A 27,101-nucleotide genomic window follows, 5' to 3' on the forward strand; every position below is an offset into this window, starting at 1 on the left:
CTCTCTTCTATACCTATTATCCTTAGGTTTGATCTTCTCATTGTGTCCTGGATTTCCTGTATGTTTTGGACTAGTAGCTTTTTCTGTTTTACATTATCTTTAACAGTTGTGTCAATAATTTCTATGGAGTCTTCTTTTCCTGAGATTCTCTCTTATATCTTTTATATTTTGTTGGTGATGCTTGTATATATGGCTCCTTGTCTCTTTCTTTGGTTTTCTATATCCAGGGTTGTCTCTCTTTGTGCTTTCTTTATTGCTTCTATTTCCATTTTCAAGTCCTTTATCTGTTTGATTGAGTTTTCCTGGAATTCTTTCAGGTATTTTTGTGATTCCTCACTGTAGGCTTCTACTTGTTTATTTATGTTTTCCTGTTTATGTTTCTCTAAGGGAGTTCTGTATGCCTTTCTTGAAGTCCTCCATCATCATGATCAAATATGATTTAAAAATCTAGTTCTTCCTTTTCTGGTGTGTTTGGATACTCAGTGTTTTCTTTGGTGGGAGAATTGTTCTCCAATGATGCCATGTAGTCTTGGTTTCTGTTGCTTGGGTTCCTGTGCTTGCCTCTCGCCATCAGGTTTATCCTTGGTGTTACCTTGTTCTGCTATCTGACAGTGGCTAGACCGTCCTATAGGCCTGTGTGTCAGGAGTGCTGTAGACCTGTTTTCCTGTTTTCTTTCAGCCAGTTATGGGAACAGAGTATTCTGCTTTCAGGCGTGTAGTCTTTCCTGTCTATTTGTCTTTACTTGTTCCTGTGGGCTTGTGTCCTCAGTCCACCAGGCAGGTCACTTGGAACAGAAAAGTTGGTCTTACCTCTGGTCTCAGGCCTGAAGTCGTTTCTCGGGGGCTGCATTTCAGCTCTACATGAGGGCAACAACCAGAAGGGTCTGCTCTGCCTTTTCTTGGGTCCCTGTGCACAGGGGTCCCAGATGGTGCTAGGCGTTTTCCTCTAGAGTCAGAAATGTAGGCAGAGAGTAGTCTCATCTGGCTTCCCAGGTGTGTCTGCCCCTCAGAAGGTCTATCTCTCCCTCCAAGGAATTTGGGTACAGGGAGCTGTTTAACTGGGTCTCTTCAGACCCGGGTGCATTCTGGACCACTATTTTATTTTATTTTATTTTATTTTATTTTATTTTATTTTATAGTTTATTTTAAAGTTTAAAAGGTGATGCCACCAAGAAGAGTCTTATGGACTCAATCACCAACTTTGAAACAAAGGAACAGAGGTTGAGTGTACCCTGCTATGAGAAGAAAAGCCTGCTCTAGGTCAAAATCCCAATTGTGTGGCTTCATTCAAAGACGGGTTTATTTGCTTTTAGAATAGATTTATATACAGAATTTGTATGAATCACTTGGGAAATTTCGGACCTAAGGTAAAAAAAAAAAACAAAAAAACAAAACAACAACAACAACAAAAAAAAAAACACATTGAATTCTGTAGCACCAAGCAGAATGCATAACAGATGTATATTATACAAGTTGCTAATGGGTAGAGATCTGAAGTTCTGGTAGAGAGCTTAACAGATAGATGGTATATTTTCGTCTACAGGATACTCAGATTCTTTCTAATCTGGGCTCCATGGGAATATTTTTGTGTTAAAATCCTGGTTTGACAAGCTGGCTGCTTCTTATTGACAGGTATTAATAGAAGTGTGATTAAATTTTTTTCAGAGTTAGAAGGGGAATATAAAGATTTTGCCCAAGTCATGCAGGAAATTCTGCCCACATTTCACAACTAGTACAGGGGAAAATAGACATCGGTAGCACCAGGCAGAGTGCATAACATAGATATACTATAAAAGTTGTTTGTGAATGGACATCTGACACTCCAGGTAGAGAGATTTAAAGAAAAATGGTATATTTTGGTCTGCAGAAGGCTCCTATCATTTCTATTGTGGACTCCACAGGAATATTGGGTTGGTTTCCTCGCATGACAGATTTAAAAGGCCTAAAGTAGACTCGTACAATATTGTTTAGTTTACTTTACTTATTTTGAATTGTTTTAATTTTCAAAATGGGTGTGATTTAAAATTTTGTGATCATATTATTTCTCGAAGAGAATACAAGATACAAACTTTTCTGGTTGCTGACTAAAGAATATACTGATTTGGAGAAAAACGTTTTGCCTTTGTGTTTTCAGAAAAGGTGTTTAGGCTCTGAACACCTTCCAGAACTATATGGATCAGATTGAATAGAGGGAGACCTCCTGAAGAACTAGATTCAAGAAAATAAATCAAAAACAGAATTTCATGCTAAAAGAGTTGGTACACTTTTGGGCTTTGTGATAAACATGAGTATAATTACATTCTTCTACAGGCAGACATACAGTTAACCCACCATTATTTGTTAAAGATTCTTTTATTTTTCCATTGTTTGGTTTTGATTTCTTTGCCAAATATCAACTGTCCATACATGTACAGATTTATTTCTTGGTCTTCAACTCTATTTCATTGGTCAACCCGTCCATTTTTATGCCAGTATCAGAAAGTTTTATTACTATTATTCTGTAGAATAGCTTGAAATCAGAGATGGCGAAAACTCCAGAAGTTCTTTTATTGTTTATTGTTCAGGATGCTTTAGCTATCTTGAGGTATTTTTGTTTTGTTTGTTTGTTTGTTTTGTTTTGTTTTTCATACGAAGTTAAGAATTGGTCTTTCATGTTCTACAACTAATTGTGTTGAATTTTTAAAGGGAATTGCATTGAATCTGTAGATTGCCTTTAGTAACTTGGCCATTTTTACTGTGCTAATTTGACCAATTCATGAGCATGGGAGATCTTTCCATCTTGGGTATCTTCCTCAAAATTTTCTTCTGATGCTTGATATTCTTATTGTACAAGTGGATCACAGTGATGAATTTTCATATATTGAACCTTCCCTGCATCCATGGTGTGAATCCTATTTGGTCATACAGGATAATGCTTTTGATGTGTTCTTGGATTCAGTTTGAAAGCATTTTATTGGGTATTTTCGAATCAATATTTACAAGGGAAATTGGTCTTAGGTTATTTCTTTGTTGAATATTTAAAGAATTTCAGTATCAGTGTGGCTGTAGCCTCGCAGAGTGATTTTACCAATGTTCCTTCAGTTTCTATTTAGTAAAAGAGTTTGAGGAATATTGGTATTAGCTCAAACAATGCCCCACTATACTATAGTGACATTTGCTCAACTATGTTCACAGCAGCTTTATTCATGGTAACCAGAAGCTGGAAACAATCCAATGTCCCTTGACTGAAGAATGGAAAAAAAAATATGGTACATCTAAACAAAGGAATACTATTCAGCTAGTTTTAAAAAAGAGGTCTTGAAAATTGAAGGCAAATAGATAGAAGTAGATAGTATCCATCCTCAATAAGGAAAAATAAGAGTACATATAGAAAGACAGTTATGGCATGTTCTCATTTATAATTGAACATAAGCCTTAAAGTGGAAAATAAACATGCTACTCAACAGACCCAAAGAAACTGGATAATTAGGCAGGTCCAAGGGAGGATGTGTGATTCTCACTCAGAAGGGGATGTGAATGGAGAGAGTTAACTGGGTGGGAGAGGGGGTAAGGAAGACTATGGCAAGGACAATCAGGTGTGAGGGAAGGGGGTAGGAAAGGACTGGGACTGAGAATGGAGATCAGTGAGAGGTATCTCTTGAACCAGGTGGAGATTAGGGATGGGGGAATTTATGGGGAGCTTATGGGGATGAGTGTAGCTAAGATTTTTGAGCTGCAGGGAATATAAAAACAGAAGTGGACACCTTCTGTAGCCAGGCAGGTCTTCCAGTGGAAGGAGGCATCAACTCACCCACAAAACTTTCCATACAAACTAGTTCCTGCCAGAAAGATGAACAGAGATAAAGATGGAGCAAAGACTGAAGGAATAGCCAACCAATGACTGGCCCAACTTGAGATAAATTCCATGGAAGAAAAAAATGACACTATTAACGATACTCTGCTATACTTACAGATAGGAAACTAGTATAACTGTCTCCTGGAAGTTTTCATTCAGCAGTTGATGGAAGCAGATGCAAAAACACACACCTAATTTCAGGTGGAGCTTAGGGAGTTGTCTGGAAAAGTGTGGGATAGAACTGAGCAAGCCTAAGTGTTCAAGGATATAACAAGAATACTTACAAAGTCAACTAACCGGGGCTTATGGTAGCTCACAGAGACTGATCCACCAGCCAAAGAGCATACAGGAGCAGGACATAGCCCCAATCACATTTGTAGTTGATATGCACCTTGCTGTTCATGTGAGTCCCCTAACAATTAGAACAGAGGCTGCCTCTGACTCTGTTCCCTGCCATTGGAAACCCTTCTCCTGTTTGGACTGCCTGGATGGGCAGAGGAGGTGCTTAGTCCTGCTGGGATTGCATGTTCCAAGTTGTGGTGGTACCCACTGGTGGCTTCTTCTTCTCTGAGGAGAAGGGAGGGGGTTAATATGAGAAGGGGTTTGCCAGAGTGGGTTTGTAGGAGAGCATGCATGGGGGGATGAAATTGGGATGTAATGTGTTAAAAATTAATTATAAAAGGAAAGAGAACAGGGCGGGAAGGGGGGCAGAGGGAGGCAGGGAGAAACAGAAAGATAGAGAAAGAGGGATATATATGTATATGTATATATATATATATATATATATATATGTGTGTGTGTGTGTGTGTGTGTGTGTGTGTGTGTGTGTGTATGTATGTATGTATGTATGTATGTATGTATGTATGGAGAGAGAGAGAGAGAGAGAGAGAGAGATTGATTTTACTGAAACTGTTTTACAAGTTGCAGGTGAAAACAGAACCAGTCACAGAATGAGAAGTAGTCATAAGACTGGAACAGATTCCCAGGCTTTGAGGACACGGAGAAAATTCAGTCAGAATCTGAGAGAAGGCAATTTGAATCAGTCAGTTTGGAGAGGAGATTTTAGCTAGAACAACTGAGCTGAGTGAGCTGTCCAGAGTTCTGAAAGGACTAAAAAGGATGAGGTTATTCAGCAGAAAGCCTCTGAGAGGATAATTATATCAGGTGAATAAAAAGTTACTTTTACACTAGTCATCACTAGTCATTTTGAAAGATGATGTAATGGCTATGGCTCTCAAATTCTGATGTATAAAATTTTACGTGGCTATTATTTATAATTCTTAATCCATTAGGTCCAGTGTTTAACCTATGTTATTTTACCTGTAGGTATATCAAAAGTTTTATTCTAAAGTAATTCCAAAACCAGAAACAACACTCAAACCTTTTAAAATAAAAAATCATATGATTATGAGTTGATAGTCACTATGCCTAAATATGTATATAATATATATTAATGCACATTAATTAATACATTAATTAATTAATATGTTAATACATATTAATAGGTATATGGTAGGTATAAATATATATCATATGTAGAGAATAAAGAAAACATTTGCTTTCTAATATATCATTAGAAGATATTTTATGCTATGAACCTCCAGAAAAATAAAATCAGAAGATCATTCAACCCTCTTTAGGTTTGAAGCTTCTTTTGTGTAGCAGATGGTAATTAACACATGGACACCCAGTTGACAACATTCAGAAAGTCAGTATCTTTTCAGTACTAAGGCCTAAATGGGTCTAAATGGGTTATTGTTAACAAACCCTTCCCCTCAAAAGTCAGGGATCTATATAGAAGAGAAGACAAAAGGTTGTAAAGCTTGAGGTGATGTATGTTCCTAAACAAGGAACAATTTGCAACTTATAGTTCTTGGGAGAGATAAATCAGTATTAAACAATGGAGTTTTATTGGTTATGTCAGCCATACTTCATGTTATGCCCCATGCTATATAGTTGTTGGCCAACAGGACTAACTCCATATCTCCTTTCTTTACTTTTCCTTTCACCCCTTCCCCTCCTCGGTTACTCCCAAGTCCCTCCCACCCTCTACCTCCTATGAGAATTTGTTACCCCTTCTAAGAAGGACTGAAACAACCACGTTTTGCTCTTCCGTTTTTTTCATCTTCATAATGTCTGTGAGTTAAATCTTCTGTATCCCGAGCTTTTGGGCTAATATCCATTTATCATTGAGTGCATACCATGTGTGTTCTTTGGTGGCTGGGTTACCACACACAGAATGATATTTTCTAGTTCCATCCATTTGCCTAAGAATTTCATGAAGTCATTGTTTTTAATAGCTGAGTAGTATTCCATTGTATTGTACATTTACTCTTTATCCATTCCTCTATTGAAGGAATTTGGTTTCTTTACAGCATCTGGCTATTATTACTTTGCCTTACCGAAGCTTTGCGATTTTATGAGTTCCCATTTGTCAATTGCTGGTATTAGAGCATAAGCCATTGATGTTCTGTTCAGAAAATTTTACCCATGTGTTCAAGACTCTTCCCCACTTTTTCTTTTATTAGTTTGAGTGTATCTGGTTTTATGTGGATGTCCTTGATCGACTTGGACAAGAGCTTTGTACAAGGAGATAAAAATGGATCTATTTTCATTCTTCTACATGGTGACTGCCAGTTGAACCAGCTTCATTTGTTGAAATGCTTTTTACCACGGGATGTTTTAAGCACCTTTGTCAAAGATCAAGATACAGTAGGTGTGTGGGTTCATTTCTGGGTCTTCAATTCTATTCCATTGATCTTGCCTGTCTCTGTTCCAATACCATTCAATTTTTATCACTATTGCTCTATAATACAGCTTGAGGTTAGGGATCGTGATTTTCTCAGACGTTCTTTTATTGTTGAGGATAGTTTTTGTTATCATTGGTTTTTTATTATTCCAAATGAATTTTCAAATTGCTCTTTCTAATTCTATGAAGAACTGAGTTGGAATTTTGATAGGGAATGCATTGAATCCATAGAATATTTCTGGCAAGATGGACATTTTTACTATATTAATCCATGAGCACGGGAGATCTTTACATCTTCTGAGATCTTCAATTTCTTTCTTCAGATACTTGAAATTCTTGTCATATAGATCTTTCACTTGCTTGGTTAGAGTCACAATGAGGCATTTTATATTATTTGTGATTATTGTGAAGGGTTTCTTTTCCCTAATTTCTTTCTTGCATGCTTATCCTTTGAGTAGAGGAAAGCTACTTATTTGTTTGAATTAATCTTATCAACAACTTTGCTGAAGTTATTTATCATGCGTAGGAATTCTCTGGTGGTATTTTGGGAGCACTTAAGTATATTATCATATCATCTGCAAAAAGTGATATTTTGCCCCTTTCCTTTCCCATTTTTATCCCTTTGACCTTTTGTTGTCTAATTTCTCTGGCTAGGACTACTATTACTACATTGAATTGGTAGGGATAGAGAGGACAGACTTGCTGAGTCCCTGATTTTAGTGGGATTGATTCAAGTTTCTCTCCATTTAGTTTGATGTTAACTACTGGTGTGCTGAATAATGCTTTTAATAGGTTTAGGTATGGGCCTTGAATTCCTGATCTTTCCAAAACTTTTAACATGAGTGGGTGTTGAATTTTGTCAAATGCTTTCTCAGCATTTAATGAGATGATCATGTGGGTTTTTTCCCCTTTGAGTTAGTATATCTAATAGATTACATTGATAGATTTCCATATATTGTAACATCCTTGCATCACTGTGATAAATCCTTCTTGGTCATTGTGAATGACCATTTTGATGTGTTCTTGGACTTGATTTGCAAGGATTCTATTCAGTATGTTTGCATTGATATTTATACGGGAAAATGTTCTGAGGTTCACTTTCTTTGTTGGGTCTTTGTGTGGTTCAGGTATAAGCATAATTGTGTCTTAAAAGAACTATTTTGGTAGTGTTTCTTCTCTTTCTATTTTGTTGAATAGTTTGAAGAGTATTGGTATAGGTCTTCTTTTAAGGTCTGATAGAATTCTGCACTAAACCAATCTGGTCCTGGGCTTGTTTTGCTTGGAAGACTTTTAAGGACTGCTTCTCTTTCTTTAGGGGTTATGGGTCTATTTAAATGGTTTATCTGATCCTGATTTAACTATGGTATCTGCTATCTGTCTAGAAAATTGTCCACTTCATCCAGATTTTCCAGTTTTCTTTAGTATAGTCTATAATAGTAGGATTTGATGAGTTTTTGAATTTCCTCAGTTTCTTTTGTATTTCTTCCTTTTCATTTTTGATTTTGTTAGTTTGGAGACTGTCTCTGTGCCCTTGGCTAGTCTGGCTAAGTGTTCTTCTATCTTTGTGATTTTTCTCAAAGAACCAGCTCCTGGTTGTCGATTCTTTGTATAGTTCTTTTTAGTTCTTTCTTGATTTCAGTCCTGAGTTTGATTTTTTTCCTGCCATCTACTCCTCTTCGGTGTATTTGCTTTGTTTTGTTCTTGAGCTTTTAGTTGTGCTATCAAGCTCCTAGTGTATACACTTTCCATTTTCTTTTTGGAGGCACTCAAAGCTACGTGTTTTCTTTTTAGCGCTGCTTCATTCTGTACCATAAGTTTGGTTATGTTGTGCCTTCGTTTTCTTTAAATTCTCAAAAGTCTCTAATTTCTTTTTGTATTTCTTCCTTGACCAAGATATCATTGAGTAGAGCATTGTTCTGATTCCATGTGTATGTGGGCTTTCTGTTGTTTTTATTGTCATTGAAGACCAGCCTTTGTGGTAATCTGATAAGATGCATGGGATTATTTCAATCTTCCTGTATCTGTTGAGACCTGTTTTGTGACCGATGAAATGGTCAGTTTTGGAGAAGGTACCATGAATTACTGAGAGAGAAGTATATTCTTTTATTTTAGGATGAAATATTCTTTAGATATCTGTTAGCTCAATTTGGTTCATAATTTCTATTGGACTTACTGTGTCTCTGTCTAGTTTCTGTTTCCATGATCTGTCCATTGATGAAAGTGGTGTGCTGAAGTCTCCCACCATTATTGCATGTGTTGCAATGTGTGCTTGGACCTTTAATAAGGTTTCTTTTATGAATGTAGGTGCCCTTGTGTTTGGTGCATAGATGTTCAGAATTGAGAGTTCATATTGTTGGCTCTTTCTTTTGATGAGTGTGAAGTGTCTTTCCTTCTCATTTTTGATAACTTTTGGTTAAAAGTTGATTTTATTCAATATTACAATGGCTAGTCGAGCTTGTTTCTTGAGACAATTTGCTTGGAAAAAAAATTGCATAGCCTTTTACTCTCAGGTAGTGTTTGTCTTTGTCACTGAGGTGTGTTTCCTGTATGTACAAAAATGCTGGCTTCTGTTTCTATAACTAGTGTCTTAGTCTATGTCTTTTTATTGGGGAATTGAGTCCATTGATATTAAGTGATATTAAAGAATAGTGATTGTTGTTTCCTGTTATTTTTGTTTTTAGAGCTGGAATTATGTGGGTATCTTTTTTTGGGGTTGTTGAAAGGAGATTACTTTCTTGCTTATTTCTTGTCTGTAGCTTCACTCCTTGTGTTGTAGTTTTTCATCTATTATTCCTTGAAGGGCTGGTTTTATGGAGAGATATTGTGTAAATTTGGTTTTGTCACGGAATATCTTTGTTTCTCCATCTATGGTTATTGAGAGCTTTGCTGAATGATATAGTAGCCTGGGCTCATGTTTATGTTCTTTTTTTTGTTCATTACAAAACTTGAGTGTATATAAGTGGGTGGTCCACTTATCTCTAAATTTTTAACCCAGAATTGCTCCAGTCTAAAGGAAATATGGTGACAAAGTATGGAGCAGATACTGAAGGAAAGGCCATCCAGAGAATGCCCCACCTGGGGATCCATCCTACATACAGACACCAAACTCAGACACCCTTGAGTATGCTATGAAGTACTTGCTGATAGGATCTTTATATAGCTGTTTCCTGAGAGGCTCTTGTGAGCAAACTGTCCCAAAGTGAAAAGAAGCCCCACAGTGCTCTCTCTCTAGTCCTGCATTCATAGTCATTTTGCACCTTCTAGACTTGAATCACTAGGACATATGACCTGTTCTTCCTATGTATGTGCTCCTGAGATCCAGGAGTTTTATTGAGGGGTACAGTACTTTCTTTTGGATTTTTTTCAGAGCCATAGTTACCATATTTGTATGGCTATCTTAACTTGTCCAGAAGGAGAAACAGAGTTGCCAAATGGTAGCCAACATCCAAACTTATGCCTTTTTTCTTTTTCAGGTTGCAAGGCACTTACATCTATTTTGTCTATTTTAGAGTGAACTGAAATTAGCCATTGTAGTTATAGATAGTAAGAGTTTTGAGAAGAATACCTCGGCACATATTGGACACATCATATTTTGGACAACACAGAAAAGTCCCATCATTGTAACTCTCTCTGTTTTGTGAATGTAAGTCACTTGTTACTATCCAAGGAGACACCCTTCACTTTTCCTTTCCATTCATTTCTTATATCTGCTGCTAGAGCCTTCCAGTCAGATATGAGAAGAAGAGAAATACATTTTGAAAGTTATTGATAGGACAGGATAAGGTTACTGTTGTAGAGCATTAGATGGTATCATAATTTCATAAAATGTGGAGAAAACCCATTTAATATTAGCCAAATGCAAGGAGTAACCAGAAAGCTATTTGCTATCAATTCTGTACTAGAAGTGAATTAATTCCTGCTGTACTGGCTAATCAGATTCTTGAATGTGTGTGAGCATCCTGTGAAGCAGTTAAGTAATCCTTCACAAACACTGTTAATTGACAGAAAAAAAAAAACTTAGATTTATATTGACATCATGGCCCACCTAAATGCAGGCACTTTAGAATCTATTATAACGTACTTTATTTGGTATGTGAATTATTAGATGTGGGCTGCTTTAATTAACATACTTTATGGAAGAGAAAAATGCTAAATAGTGTGGAGTAAGAGAAAAGGAACAAGGAAGGTCAATACACATTTTCTGATGACGGCGAATCAAAAAGAAGGAAAAATACAGCAATATATGATATTCTGAGCAACATGAAAGAAAGGAAGGAAGGGAAAGAGACAAAGAGAGAAAGCCAATCAGTCTCTAGTCTGCCATGCTCATCGTGTTTCTTTAATGGATTTCAGTGGCTATGATAGCAACAGTTCCCTTACCGCCTGGCAAGCACAAGCACTGTTACTTTTGCTTTGAACTGTTTGCTTCTCACGTGAGTACATGGTACATTTCACTTCATTTCTGAATTTGGGCAATTCCAGGTGGTGTGGAGTGATTAATGATGCAGCCTAGGACCCCATCCTTGGGCGACATCCCTGGGAAGCACGGATTTAGCAAGGCGTAAAGGCAGAAGATGGCTGGGCACTGAGCCTGCTTCTCCACAGCCACGGGTCTTTGCAGTACAGTTGTTCCAGCTGCCAGAGGCTTTCTGGTTGCCATGGCAACCCTTGGGCTCTCGGTTGAGAACTCAAAGCAGAGCCTCTGAAGTTAGGAACCAAACACAGGAGCTCCACAAATGCAAATGAAATGCGCTTGGGCAGGGGTAACACAACAGGATCATCCTTGTCAAATGTTACATCGCCTTTTACTGAAGGAGCTAGCGCAATCAATTTTCATGGGTTTTGTGTTTGTAAAATAAGAGAGGACTTGCCTGATATTCTTCATTACTGTCATTTTTCCAGCGACTGATGAGAGATGTACATTGCAAACCGGCACACTAGAACGCAGGCAGTAGGGGGGGTGGGGACGGAAACGTGCTTAACGGGAATGAGTCCAGCCTGCTCATTCATTTACTGAGTTTTACATTCCTCAGCTCCAGAGAGCTCATTTGTGTAGGGCATTGTGTCAGGTTCTATGTCTGCAAAGAGAAACAAGACACTGTCCGGAATCAAAATTTGTAACAATAATTAATCAAAAAAAATAATAATAACAGGATTCTCGCCAGCGCAGAGTAAGGCTTTGTCCACAGAGGGACACTTCCAGGGGCTCTCTGTGAAGACAAATTACGGCTCTCTGTGAAGACAAATTAAGAAAAATAAAATAAAATAAAAAAGTAAATAAGCGATTGCTAGCCAATGAGAGGGTAGAGGTAGTGGCTCCGATATGGACTCGCCGGGCAGCGAGAGAAGCCCTGGTTCCCTTGGGAGCCTGACTCTCAAGGCCACACAAATATTTCTCAGGGGCTGGGACGGAGAAGAGGTTTATTTTTCTTTTACAAAAAACCAAGCCCTTTTCCCCACTGGGCTTGATTTCTAGTTTGGAAAACCCCGCCTTTCTGGAACGCTGATTGGTCCAACTCCTTTTGAGATAATTTATGCCGCATCCATCCTGTCTGATTGGCTTCTCAGCTCAGTTCTGCTGGGAGTCGCATCCTACCTGCTTCGGAGGTGTACTGCCTATGCACATTCCTTGTACTCACTGTGCTGCTGCTGAGGTGTGAGGCAAACTCCGCTTGGGGACTGAGCTAGTGGAGAAAGGATCTTAAAAGCGACCTGATGGGTTCTGGGAAAGTCTTCCTTTTCTCTCCTTCCCTCCTGTGGAGTCAAACTAGAGGAGTGAGGTTGATATTCTTGTTACTAACCCTGCATCTGGGAAACTGGTGAGTAAACTGAGGGACTTGAAATTGTCTCCTTAATTTTCTTTTTCCTTAAAAAAAAAGATCATTCCAAGTAATTTGCATTTTCCCGGAACACGTGCAATGTTTGTCATCATTGTGTGTTTTTGATCCTGCTTACTTGGAGACAGCATGAACTTGGCCTATTTCTGAAGCAAGGATGTTAGTTCGTTTGTTTTTGAGTTCTAAGGGATTATAAACTAATGTAGGCTCCATTTCCACAAAGGAGATTAGGAGTAGAAATGACTTTGTCAATATATTTGAGATTAAATGCTCTTGATGAACTTTGTGGATGATTCTGCATTTTAAACACAAAGTTTTTTTCTTCAGAAACTTTGTGTTACATAGCATGATGTTTATGCTGTATGTATATAAGCAAATATTATGATTTTTTTTTACTCATATTTTGGGTAACATTCTTGATTGAGTTGTTCTTCCCTAAGCTAGGTTTGACAATACATCTTACAGCTGTAAAGATATATATTCACAAAATATCAGAAAGGACTCGATATTTTATTAGAAACAACTTTGAAACTCTCTCAGGACACTACGAATGTCCTGCTATATTTTTGTGTGGTACTACCGTACATAAACCTTCAGGGTGACAGGAGCAAGAATAGACTGTTAAGCCTTTTGAAAACTTTGAAGCCATCTTGTGCCTGATAGACAATCACACTTGGACTGTGGAGGAGACAGTGGAGAAGATGTTGTCACGTTCAGTAAAGGCACAGATACTTTAAAAGTTTGTATATACCATTCATGCATTGTTTCACTGGCTTTAAATAAATTTGCATTCAAGTTATGGTCTTCTAGGCTTTATTCTTGCTTAGAATTCCAGTAAAGCACTCTTACAATTTTTTATATGGATTTTTGTTGTCATTACCAGTCAATAGAACACCTGTATATCCTTGGGATGTGAACACTGGATGACAGCATAAGCAATATTGGCCTCCCTGGATTGGAAATTTGATATTTAGTATGTTTAGCTTTCATTCGAGTGCTACAGTTCTATTTGTCCTTTTGCCTTAGACTTTTAAATGTTCTCTATGTAGAGACCATGTGATGAATGATTCATTCTATATGCTATGTTGTAATCGTGTATGTCCTTGAATATGTCGTGTTTAATAGGAGATATTTAAGGAGAATTGTTACTTTTATACCACTGCAAAGGAAAGCTCAGATTGGCTCAGTGTTTTTCTGGAGTAACAACCTGCATGCTCTTTTTCTCTTTATAACTTCGCATTTCTATTTCAGTCATGTCGGGACACTGTCTCACAAAGAACACATTGTCTATCCAAATGGATGTTTCTTTCCGAGTCGATTCAGATTATATTCATTGTAGCTGGCTCTCAAACTCTCATCAAGCTACTTGGGGTAAAGAGCTCTGTGGTGCAGTGGGCAAGGAACTCACTGGATGGAGGCTTTTACCTGCCACAGCTTTTTAAACTCAGTGGATACAGTAGTTTCATCTACAAAATGTAGGATAGCAATAGACCATGTCTGACTGCTTCAAATATCCACAGTCAATACATCTGAGATTTAAAAGGACATATGCAGTGATTTAAGGGTCTTTTTGTGGGTCTGAGTGGTAATGAAGAGGAAGTTTCTAATGTGGCTACCATCTCCTTTTTTTTACTGTATGTGTGAAAGAATGAATATGTTTCAAGGTTCAAATTTATAAATAATTCATCATTATTATATAGATAAACTGGATTACTTTTGTAAGATGAACAAATGCATATTGAAACGTCTAAACACTGCTACTATTCTTATGGTCCTCAATTATGAGCACTTATGGCTTTATTTTATAAAGCAGCCAACCATGTGATTAATTTTAAACTCTTTCAAGGCATATTTGTAGAAAATTGTCATCAATACTTATAAACTATGTATGATAATAAATATTATTTTTCTTTCCCCTATTCATTTAAGGTTTCTCTTCTCAACACATCAAAGGTTCTGTCTGTAAGAATTTCAATGTCATAATAGTTTCTAAAATACTTGTGCAACGTCATTTATTTAGATATTTAATAACTTGGGTTATGTTACTTTTTATATGAAATCAATGGGGAGGTCTTATTTCCATATTAGTTTCCATAAAGAGCAAAGGGAGACAGTATATTGACTTTCCATATTGCTGAGTTATGAAAACTGATCCTCTTGTTGGATCTAAAAACTCTGGTCACAGAGCCTGGGCTTCATTCTCCAGGAGAGTCTGTAGCATCTTGAAAACTTGGCTTATGCTTCACCAGCCTGATTTCACTTTTGTAATGTTAAAAACTATACATAAGTTAATCAAGTTTACATGGAGTTGAAAAGATCTCTTAAGATTTTAGCTGTTCCATAAAAAAACAAAAAAAGCCATTGTAACCTTTGTCTGAGAAGTTACATTTTTGGAAACCTGCAGAAATATGATATATTTAAACATTTCCAATGGGTTAAAAAATCCACTGCAGCATTCAGTTTTTCACGTTCAAATATTCAAATGCATCTACTTTAAAAATATATTATTTTAGGTCATTTCAAGAATAAATTTATTATGAGTATGGTAGTTAATAGAAGATTTTTTATATTTTTCTAGCATTTAGGTTTATTTTTCTAGTACAATGCCCATGATAGCCATGTAATTGTCCCGTGATTACAAATATTAAAAGAACTCTAGAGACAAATTGATTTTGAAATGAGATTATAATTGATGAAAGTTCTGAATAGAGTACCTTTTAGATTATCTAAACACAAAGTTTCAGTCCAGCTGCCCTCCATTCTTTTTATTGAAACACTTTGGGCCAAGCAATAAAGGAAATGCATCATACTGCATTCAGAGTTCATATATGTTTTGTATTTAGATGCATGACATTATATTTGTTTCAGAGTACAAGAATGAAAGTAGAGTCAAGAAAAAGAAGTGAGTCAAGGTAGGAGAGAAAACTGAGTAAGGGCTGTGTAGTCCTGGGAAAACAAAGATCACATGTAGCAAGTGACTTCCTAAAAGGGAGGGAATGTTGGGAACAACTTAAATGAGGGAACCCTGGTATGCATCATCAAATTTCAGTTTTACTTTCAGCTCTCATTTCTTCCTGAGTGATTTCAGGCAACTTTTGGGGCACAGAAAACTCATTTTCCAAAGTTAATTCTAAGCTATTAAAAATATTTGGGAAAGTTCCTGCACATAATAGTTTGAGAAGGACATAGTATCAGATATTTTGTAGATTCATCATAATTCTAATATTATTTAACTTTTATAGTGGGTTTTTAATAGTGTAGAATTAAATATTAAATGTCATTTAGATTTTAATGAGATCATCATTTATTTATTACAACATGTTTACTGAGTACTAATAATTACAAAGACAGTGAATAGAGGTAGGCTTAATCCAGCAAATGAGGTAAACACATGCTTTATACAAATGAAGATTATCTCTCTGCTAAGTTCTATTAAAGAAAAATATATGGACCAAATAAGGGAACAGAATATCAAAAGTCCAAAGAAAGTTTTTCTATAGTTCTTCATCTAAGGGTGAGATCTTGTGAAATGTTCTCCTCCCACGTTGGGATGTCAAGTGGCATTTTGTTATTTAAGTTTTGTTTAATCAACTATATTGAAGAGATTTCAGGTGTGTAACTTTCATGTCCTATCTAAGAAACGCTGTCTATAATAGTGGTAATCAACCTGTGGGTCAAAAATCCTTTGAGTTTACCTATCAGATATCCTATATATCAAATACTTACATTATGTATAACATTATGTGTAACAGTAGGAAAATTACAGTTATAAAGTGGCAACAAGATAGATTGTATGGTTGGGGAATCATCACACCATGAGGAATTGTATTAAAGGGTCACAATACTAAGACAGTTTAAAACCACTTGTCCAGCTGACAGTGGTCTGATCCCTCGGCCCTTAGAACTTTTCTATCTTCTTTCCTTCAGTTTTCCCTTAGCTGTCAGTAGAGGGTTTATTGAAAATGTCTCAGTCAAGTGTGGATAGTAGATGGATTCTGCATTTTGACCAATTGTGGATCTCTGAAGTCCTATTTGTTGAAACAAGAAGCTTCTCTGAAGAGAAGTTAGAGAAAAATCTTATCTGTGGTTATAAGTATTGAGAATGCAGTTTTCAATTACATTGGTTTAGGGAAAAGGTAGTAAGAGGTATATGATATCTCTAGTCATGAGTAGTTAGTTTGTAGAATAACCCGTTAGTTTCCTGCTGAGCAATCCTTAAGTATAATTACAAAGCTGTTTGTTATCCTTCAAATAAATATTTATTATTGTACAGTGATGGCATCACATTAGTTGGTAAATATGATTCATTGGCTTTTGTGATGGGTAGACCTACAAATTGATTGTCTCCTTTGGCATGTAACTCAGCATTTTCTGATGATGGGGGAGGCAACCCTGAAAGAGGACGTTGTTAGATCACTTCTGGCTTGGCTGCTTCAAGTGCTTTTTCTGAAGTTTATTGGTATTTTCAGCAATAGAGTTTTCCCTTTGAATTCTGAGAGGCAGCCAAAGGCAATGGTAATAGAATGTATTGTTTTGATAGTTTATTGGACTCATCTGATCAGCAGCTCAACAGTCAGTTTCTCATCCCTGATACTGGGTTTATTAGATAATATTTGGATTCTAGGGTGTGTATTATGACCCCATAATGAACAACTGTATATATATATATATATATATATATATATATATATATATATATATATATATAATTTTAAAGTCAGAGAACACAAATCACTTTTTTCCAGGAATGAGCTGCCTGTTAGTTTATCTATTCCCATTGCTCAGCCATTGAACATTAAGAACAACACTAAATGGATCCAATTGGAATATGTATAGGATTATGACATTTGTAGATATCACTAATACACATATATATATATGTATATATATGACATGAAATGCGACTAAACTCTGAATAATGAATCTATTATTCATTCATCTATCACTATTCATTATATATCAAATATATATATATGACATGAAAGGCGACTAAACTCTGGTTACTGCTCTTTCCCTCATTTTACAAATGGAAATACAAAGGAATAGATATTTTTAGAATATATTAAGGGTTATCTTGCTCTTAAGAGCTAAATCATAGAAATCCATATGTTCTCAGGCCAGAACCTGTATTCTTAATACCAAATATTCCATATCACAAATGTACTGTAAGTCAAAACCATGAGTGTGTTTCTCAATGGATGGAGACTGAAGAGCAAAGAAACAAGGGAAATATTACATAATGTGAAGAGGAGAAAAAGAGACAGAAGAAAAGAGAGGAAGAGAAAGCCATGGAAATGTAATTGTGGGTTCATTGATGCAAACACAGTGAGTAGAAAGTCTAGTGTATACCTATCTCATAGGTCACTGAACTATGCTAGATTCATTATTTTAGGGGAAGCATTAGGCAAACTGGAGTACTTGATAATTAAAACTGACAGGGTCGAAAAGAAATAAAGCAAGAACTTTCAGTTTAGATAAAATTTGTATCTAAACAGCTACTTATTGTTTCAGGGGTCTATAGAAAATCACAGTGAGATTTATTATGTACAGGTGTACCACATACCAGAAGAAAGTAATGAAAGTCACAGGAAGCCACAGCTTCTCTACAAAGAGATAATAGATGCCTTATCACCAGACCCATTCAAGCAGAAGCTTGTGAGAGTGTTCTTGTACTCGGTGGGAGGCTGATGAGATTTATGGTTTTATCTATTTTTAAGCAGTATCTAATTTTCTCCATACTAAAATAGTTTGGCCAATTGAATTCTAATGCTCTAACAAATAGCCTTAGCTATTAATCCATTCAATGAATATTTCTTGCCCATTATTCATCTAATAACTATTTACTCAGTGCTCACCATGTATTAACCAGTGTCCTGGAACCTGATGCTAAAGTGGTGATCAAGAAAAACCTTTGGCCCCTTGTATTTGTAAGTTATAAGAAGAACATAGATATGACACGGGACAGATATATGAGGTATTATTACAATTGAGCTTGAGTTCTGTTGCTTATTGTGTTGACAGTATGTTAATAGAAACAAATAAATACAATAAAACCAATGTAAGCTGTCCACATGTGCTAAGTGAGGTGCAGTACTAATGGTTAATACTCTGGTCTCAATGAAAATCCGAGCAAAGACCATATGCTCTGGATTATGTTAGACTGAAGTTGATCCAGAGCTGTAGAATGAGAGCTCAAGAAATATGTAACAGTCGTGTGTGTGTGTGTGTGTGTGTGTGTGTGTGTGTGTGCGTGCGTGCGTGTGTGTGTGTGTGTGTGTGTGTGTGTGTATGTGTGTGTGTGTGGTGCTATTAGGAAGTTTGATAGTTTTTGGAAACGTCATTGCTCTGATAATCTCATGTAACATTACAGTAGAAACAGCAGTTTGGTAAAGGCTCTAATTTTCTATAACAGTAAAGTTCTGAATTGTACATAGCATTTTCTTCCAGAAACAATGTAGTCTGTAAATTGACGTATCTCTTTACATTTTGACTGCTGAGTAGCAATGTTAAGAGACTACTATGCCACCGGGACATGGAAACACACTTAGAAATTCTATATGATAACTTGCAGCTGCAGGGATAGATTAGAAAATCAATGCTAATGCATGTTGGGTTTAATATTAACATTTTACTCTTGGTGTGGTCCAGTTTCTGAAATAGATTTAGAAGTGTTAGGGTTAAGGGTTATGGCCATTAAATAATCATTGTGTGTACTTCTGAGATGATCACTTGAAGTTGTACAATAGGAGAATTTCTTAAATGCAGGGATGAATTTGCTTCTCTGTCATTAGAGATGTATGCAATTTTCAGAACATTCATCTAATATGTGTAATTCATTGTTTTCAGTAAGGCATACATTTTTCCTAAAGAAGTCATTTTTAATGCATTAAATTTGATCTCAATGGACAACTTCAATCTATAAGGTATTTTGTTATTTGTGCAAGTGATTTATGAACAAATGCATATTTCCAGGATTTACTTAGAAGCAATTTCATTTTAATTGCCCACATTGTCACAATTAGCATATATGAGAAAAAATGATTGCCTAGTTCTCTTACACTCATTCGTATCCCTTGCTTTCTGAAAGAAATATTTCACAAGGATCTTATATTAATGAACACTATACTCTATTTTAAATCTCAGGACAAGATACTGGCTGGCATGTTTCTCTTATTTGAATTACTAAGTCTGAATTCTTTCCCTTTAAAATATTTTAAAATATCCTGTAATTGAATAAGAATCAACATGATGCCTTTACTTTAAAAAACTCTTGCAGATTTAAAGCATACACTTGATACATAAAGGCATCAAAGATTTAGAAAATATAAATGTCTTGAAGGATTGTGTCATATATAAATCCAGTTTATGTGTTGTCAGGCTTTATAGATATAAATTGAAATAGAAACTCTGATGTTCCCTTTAATATAATTTATATGTAGTGGATACTTAAAAAGTACTGTTCTGAAGATTATGTTTGCTTTCTCTTTCTCAAACAAACAAACAAACAAACAAACAAACAAAATCTCTCATGGAAGTGGTTACAAGGAACATTTATAATCTTTGGACATTGACCATATCCCTGAAGACTTTTCAAAGGATCCAAGGTTCCTAGTTTTCTAAAGTCAGTTTACGGGGCTAAAGAGGTGACTTGACATTTGGGGCAGAATGATTTTAGAGGACCAAACTTTGATTCCAGGAATTTGCATTGCATGACTGGAAACTTTCTGTAAATTCATCATTGAGGGTCTCTTATCATGTTCTGCTTTCCAAAGAAAAACCCCCACCTCCACATACACACAGATTTCAAAACGAATCTCTGATTTTAAGGACAGAGTTAGCCCAGAAAATAAAACAGAAAAAAATCAAAATGTTGGCAAGTTGCCTGTTTTATTAGTAATATTTGCTGCTTTTTTTTACTGTCATACATATCAATAAAAATAAAGCTTTTGAAATGGATATCAAAAATATTAAGAAAAATATTTTTATCATTTTATTTTTATTGTCCTAAATATATGTTTCTAGTTATGATTTTTTTTCAAAAATCTACTCTGCGCTACTCCTACTTTCTTTTACTCATTAGTGAAAAATTTTTCAATCATATAGTTCTAATCTGACTTAGTAAACTAGGTTGCAAAAGCTTAGGAACTCTTCAAAATCTTGTTGAAGACAACAATGACCTGAGAAGACCTCACTCCTATGGAAGGAGCTATGGAAAGTTGAAAACAGTGAAGGGAGGGAGAGTCACTCACTCTCCTTTTAGGGACCTGGCTGCTGGTAGGTTACCCCTCGCATTGATGGAGTGGAACTAATATGTGCAAAGGTAGCCCTACTAGGACTTATCAGGTTATTAAAAATAAAGCTATACTCCTTTTGAATTGGTTTAATATTTTATACTAAAGATGAGCACTGATTTATAAATAATTTTTTAAAAAATTCTCTCAGTTCTATAAACATGAATTTTGTGTTTATGTGTGCATATGTAAATAATATATGTGACTGTTATTTCAATAAATTAATCAATATTTCTAAATTACTTCACAAAGAGCAAGTCTCTGATTCTATTAATTGTTGTAAAATGCCATTTGTCTGTCTTCTTACTAATGATGCTTAAACGTCTTTTTATATTTTAATTTATTTCATATTACTACCAGTGAATGTTAACATAGTTCCATATATTTACTGGTTTTTACAATCTTTGAGTTCTCATATGCTTATTGTGATGTGTATCTTTCTTGTCTCTAGTGAGGTCTAAGTTGAACTTTGTTATATAGCTTTTCTAATTTTTCTCTTTCATTTTGCTGTTTATTTATGTGCTTTAAGAGTTGTCAGTTTATTGATTTTCAAAATTAACTCTATCTGCAGTTTCTGTTAGGAATCTGATTTTTATTTTTATAACTGAATTAATCACAATTTCAATGCAATTTGCTAGATATTCCACTATTTTATTTCTAAACAAACTAGTCATTTTTTTCTTACCAAATCTTTCCATATCACTAGATTTAATTCTGAAGATTTAAATTATTTCCATTGACAGATTTTTGTTTTGCTAAGTTAGCAAAATTTTAAAATTTATTTTTAATACTTTTGTTTTCTGAGAATTTTTGCATGCAAACAATGGTAATTTTAATGAGCGATTTCCCCATAGACTCCAGTATTTTAATATTATCTCCACTTGGTGCTGCTGTTTGTGGAGCTTTAAGACGTATGTCCATGTTGACAGAAGTTACTCACTGGGGCAGGCACTGAGGTTCAAAGCCTCACACTGTCTCTAGTTTGGTCTTTCTGCCTTGAGCTCTCTGCATGCTGTTCTTATTTTCATCTTCGAAATTTGCTACAATGCTTTCTGCTTTCATAGACACTTATCCTTCAGAAAGTCCAAGCAAAATGAAGTCTTTCACAAGTGTCTAGGTCATGGGTCTTATCACAGCAATAGAAGGGTAGTAAATATGCATGTGTGTCTGATGAAGTTAATTCTCCATTCTTTTTGCTCCAATTTCTACTCCATCTCCACGGTTACTCTCTTTCAATCATATGCATTTTGTTTTACTCATTTTTACACCAAGTCCAGGCAGCACTACCAGTGGTTATGTGCACAGCTTAAGAACATCTGCTAGAACAAGACAAAGAATTGATAAATGAGACCTCATGAAACTGGAAAGCTTCTGTAAGGCAAAGGACATATTAAATAGGACAAATTGGCAACCTACAGATTGGGGAAAAAACTTCACCAATGCCATATCTAATAGAGGGTTAATATCCAAAATATATTAAGAAGGCAAGAAGCTCACCACCAGAAAAACCAAACAATCCACTCAAAAGATGGGGTATAGAACTAAACAGAGAATTCACAACAGAGGAATCTCAAATGGCTGAGGAGCACTTAAAGAAATGTTCAAAGTCCTTAGTGATCAAAGAGTGGCAAATCAAAACACACCGGAGATTCCACCTTGTACCAATCAGAATGACTGAGATCAAAACCACAAGTGACAGCACATGCTGGTGAGGATATGGAGAAGGAGGAACACTCCTCCATTGCTGTTGGGATTGCAAACTGGTACAACCACTCTGGAAATCAATCTGGAGATTCCTTGGACACAGTAAAAACAGTGCTAAGAGGAAAACTCATAGCTCTGCATGCTTCCAAATAGAAACCTAAACATAGTAAAAGCAATATACAGCAAACCAGTAGCCAACATCAAACTAAGTGGAGAGAAACTTGAAGCAATCCCACTAAAATCAGGGACTATAGAAAGCTGCACACTCTCTCCCTACCTATTCAATATAGTACTTGAAGACCTAGCCAGAGCCATCAGATAACAAAAGAGGCCAAAGGGATACAAAACGGAATGGAAGAAGTCAAAATATCACTATTTGCAGACACATTACTTTTTATAATTTGAAATTTTTCCCAGTCGTGGAAGAATCTGTATAATTTTTCATTCCACGCTTATCACTGTCTTTCACACAAAAACTTGCTTTGTATTGTGCTAACATTTAAAACAATTTCTTTTATCCAGCTCTAGTACTGGCACTGTAGGGCCACATGGCATCTGTGGAATATTTTCATCTCAGTCACCAAAGCATCTCACCAGCTAAGCTCCAACCCATACTACACTGCTGATTGCTACTCTCTGAGCCCGACAGCAATCTCTCTACCAATCTAGTTCCCAAGGCAGGTTGTCACCATGCCAGACAAACACTTCCCAATTCCCTGGCAGGCCCAGTGTATCCTGTCACCACACACTCTCTTGAACTCAATTAAATCGCCACATGAAAGAACACACCACACAATAACCTCTAATCCAGTTGATAAGATATAATTGTCCTACTAAACAGCACAAAATCCTGTACACATCAAACCGGGAAAGGTAATAACAATTGAAATGTAAATAAGAAATACCCAATTTAATAAAGATGGAGGAAAAAAAGAATAGCCATGCCAACCTGTAAGTGTGCAGAGAGAAATCTTAACATCTGCCTCCATCTTCTCTCGGCTGCTCCTTTCTCCTCCCCCTCTGGTCTCCTCCTCTCTAAAACTTTTCTCCTGTGCATCCTTCCTGCTCATCTAATGACAGGACTCATTCTATCCTGTACCTGCCTTCACCTGCATAATGACATCAACCTACAGGTTTAATATTTCCAATTGACAATGGAATAAGGACAATTTCTAACAGTATTTTTGGCAAATATTTACATGTTTAGTGCATGCTCAGGATGTGACGGGCCATTCTTTGTCTTTTGTTCTCCTTAGGTTTTTGTGATCACATTTTTTGCTTCTTTCCTACCAATAAAAGTAGAAAGGACCATGTATCTTTCTCCCCCTAACTTTGTCAAAGTGTTTTGAGCTATTTAGTAATTCTCATCTTAAAACAAAACAGCACTCAAGCATACTAAACAAGCTAAGTATTTTCCATGTGGTCTATGTGAAAGGGGAGATGGAAAGACCTTAGGAGCCAGTGACCCCAAGGAAACAGCATCTTCCAGACACCATACTGCTGTAAGTACAAATTCACAGAAACTGTGAATTCATAAGACTTGTACAAATTTGGTCAAACTAGACCTAATCTCAGCATAGAGAATGAGAAATAGTTATAAATTCTCACCCCATTTATTTTATAGATTCATGGGAGGAAAAAAATCAGTTTGCTTCATTGTGTTACATTGGATATATCAACAAAATTTAAGACAAGCTTTAGGCTCAGGAATAGCTGACCAACACAAAATGGATATTAATTTGCATATATGTGTGTGTATGTGTGTCCGTGCGTGTGTGCATGTTTATGCCTTTATTTATTTATTAGACTTTTTGTTCTTTGAATTTTGTTATGTTTATGAGGGAGAGTGTGAGGTAATGTAAGGTGTGTAGGGCTTGGGAGAAGGGAGGATCTGAGAGGATTTGGGGTAGGGGCAGAAGTATCATTCAAATGCAGTATATTAATAAAAGAAAACACTAACCAGTTGGCACATGACAACAAAATGCTACAGAACCTTGCTGAGAAAGATAACCATTCTGACCCATTCCTTGTTGAAATTCGATCTTTTTCCTGATCTGTTAAATTTAAGTAAGTATATACAACTTCACTGATGTGAACTTTCCTAAGATTGAAGGCATACGTGTCTTTTATGAAGGTTATAGTATTGATCAGATCCATAATATTATTTACATGAATTTTTATGATATTAACATATTTGACATTCTTTGGGTGACAAAGAACCAAGATCTGAGACAAGATAGCCTAGAGACTGCATAAAATGAAGTAATATTCTTCTAAAAGGAAAAAAGTTAGTAATAAAATGACTTCTAATGACGTTCTATTATACACTTCCTATGGCATTGCTTAGCGATGAGAGAAGTTCCCTCTTTCAGAAGATGGGAAGAAACACAGAGATTCATAAGCAGACTTTACTCAGAGAGTATAAGGCCTTGGAACACTGAGCCCTTAAATGGATGCCTCCCTGAGATTCTTCCCCTTAGGACTCAGAGAATATCGCAGAAGGCAAACTCGTATGAGTGGATGTGCCAGCTGGATGGAAGAGACATCAAGAAAACAAGGTTCCCTGCATCACCATGTTCAAGGCACATGTGATCAACTCACTGAGATTGTGTCAATATACACAGGGCCTTCAAAGGATGCTATCATGTACTTTTTGTATATGTTATGGCTTTCAGTTCTAGTGTTCTTATTCAGATTTCTGAATGTAGAAATGGGTAGCTCTCTGATTTTTCTACCTTCTGGGCCATTTTCCTTCTCTTTGTTTTGTTCAATTCCAATGTGTTAGACTTTATTTTATCTTTCATATTATTATATTATATTGTTATATTATATTCATTGCAAATTATTATCCACCAAAATTTTATTTGTTTTCTAATAAACAAATTTGTTTGGGAAGGAGGTGGGGAGGGACAGAGGGAAAGAATAATCGAGTTACATTATATGAGAAAAAAGATGAACGGTTTTCTCTATAAAAGTTTCTGCAGGAAAATAGTTGTCTTTAAAACATTATTTTGTTTTGAATATAGTAATTACTATGCTATGCACAGCTACTCTCCACAACACTTACACTTGTAGGCAGTCAAGACAGAGCTCTTCACAGTAGGAAACCTCTTGTGCTTCAGTCAAAACAGCTGTGTGCTCTATAGCTGTTATTCTTTGCTATTCTTTCAGCCTCACTGAATTTCATTTCATTTCATTTTGTCTTGTTTTGTTTTGTGCAAGTCATTTATCGAAAGGACCTGTATCTGCTACAAAGCCATTCAGTTGAATCTTCATGACGAGTTTACCTCTTGACTGCAGAAAGGAGCATTTTCTAGATCCCCAGATGTGTATAGCCCTACACTTACTGTGTAGTTCATGTTTGAGATGTCTCCATACTCGTCAACAGTGGTGCTTGGGAAACCATCTCCCACTTTCCTACCTCTGCTTGGATTCTGAGAAACACAGAGTACCATACCAATAGACTCTTTCAAAATGCAACATTTGTCCAGATTTTAAAGATCTGCAACTGTAAAGCATAAGAACAATCTGGATCAAAAACTTTTAATGACTTCTTTAAGTCCTGCAGTTTCATTAACAGAACAATACTAATGTATATTCTAAACCTTCTATGTCCTATGGGTTTTAATCTGGGGATATTGTCTTTTCCCTTCTATTTTCTTCATCTAGAAATATCTAAGCCTACAGCAATCACTCCATAGTTATTGTAAATAAGATAGCATCATTTTGCAGATGCTTGCTGCCAACCATTGGACTGAGCATGGGGATCCCAATGGAGGAGTTAGCAAAGGACTGAAGGAGCTGAAGGGATTTGCAACCCCAAAAGAAGAACAATAATATCAACCAACCAGACACCCCCACCCCCACCCCAGAGCTCCCAGGGACTAAACCACCAACCAAAGAGTACTCATGGAGGGACTTCAGCTGCATTTCCTGGAATCAATGGGAGAAGAAGCTCTTGGTCCTGTGAATGCTTAATGTCCCAGTGTAGGGAAATGCAGGGGTGGTGAGGTGGGAGTGGGTAGGTGGATTGGGGAGCATCCTTAGAGAAGCAGGGGGAGGGGATGGTATAGGAGGTTTGAGGAGGGGATCCCTGGAAAGGGATAACATTTAAAATGTAAATAAATAAAATGCCCAATTAAAAATACTAAGGAAAAAAGATATCATTTATAAAAGTAGCATTAAAATTGAAGCTAGACTATAATTCCCAGCTCAATTGCTTAGTAATTTTTCCAAATCAATAGGTACTATTCAGCATTTTTCTATTTTACTCATGAATCATTATCAGCAACTTATTTTCCTAGCACTCATAGGGATTGCATAGTGTTTCATACTTATATTTACAAAACGAATTATGTGATTATGTCTACCAATATATAATATGCAATAGTGTCATTTAGTGATAAATACGTATAGAGTAAAATAAAATAGCTATAACATTAAGTGTTATAATATTCTGTCATTAAAGAGAGAGTAGATTGTTTTATACCTTAAATGTTTGTTGAATTCATACAGAGCTAACAACTGCATTATTATCTATGGTATTATAATCCCTAACAGATATCTTTCTACCACAATCTCATCCTCCTAGCTCATCATATGTTTGCTTGGTGTACATTGAAACAGCACGGTCTTTCTTATTTGATTGGAGGCCCTCACACTTTTACTCGCAGAATCATCCCTGA

At 36.1% G+C, this 27,101-nt stretch overlaps 1 protein-coding gene across 1 annotated transcript in view; it reads left to right on the top strand.

The window, feature by feature from the left end:
- Window positions 1-12,200: 12,200 nt before the first annotated feature.
- Gabrg1 (gamma-aminobutyric acid type A receptor subunit gamma 1) overlaps window positions 12,201-27,101 on the top strand; it is a 75,231-nt gene continuing 60,330 nt past the window's right edge. Inside the window, 1 exon segment of the mRNA NM_080586.2 lies at window positions 12,201-12,403. Coding sequence (NP_542153.1) covers window positions 12,300-12,403 — 104 coding nt within the window. The 5' untranslated portion in view covers window positions 12,201-12,299.

This window comes from Rattus norvegicus, chromosome 14 (genome assembly GCF_021556685.1).
Source record: "Rattus norvegicus strain SHRSP/BbbUtx chromosome 14, alternate assembly SHRSP_T2T, whole genome shotgun sequence".
Taxonomy (NCBI): domain Eukaryota; kingdom Metazoa; phylum Chordata; class Mammalia; order Rodentia; family Muridae; genus Rattus; species Rattus norvegicus.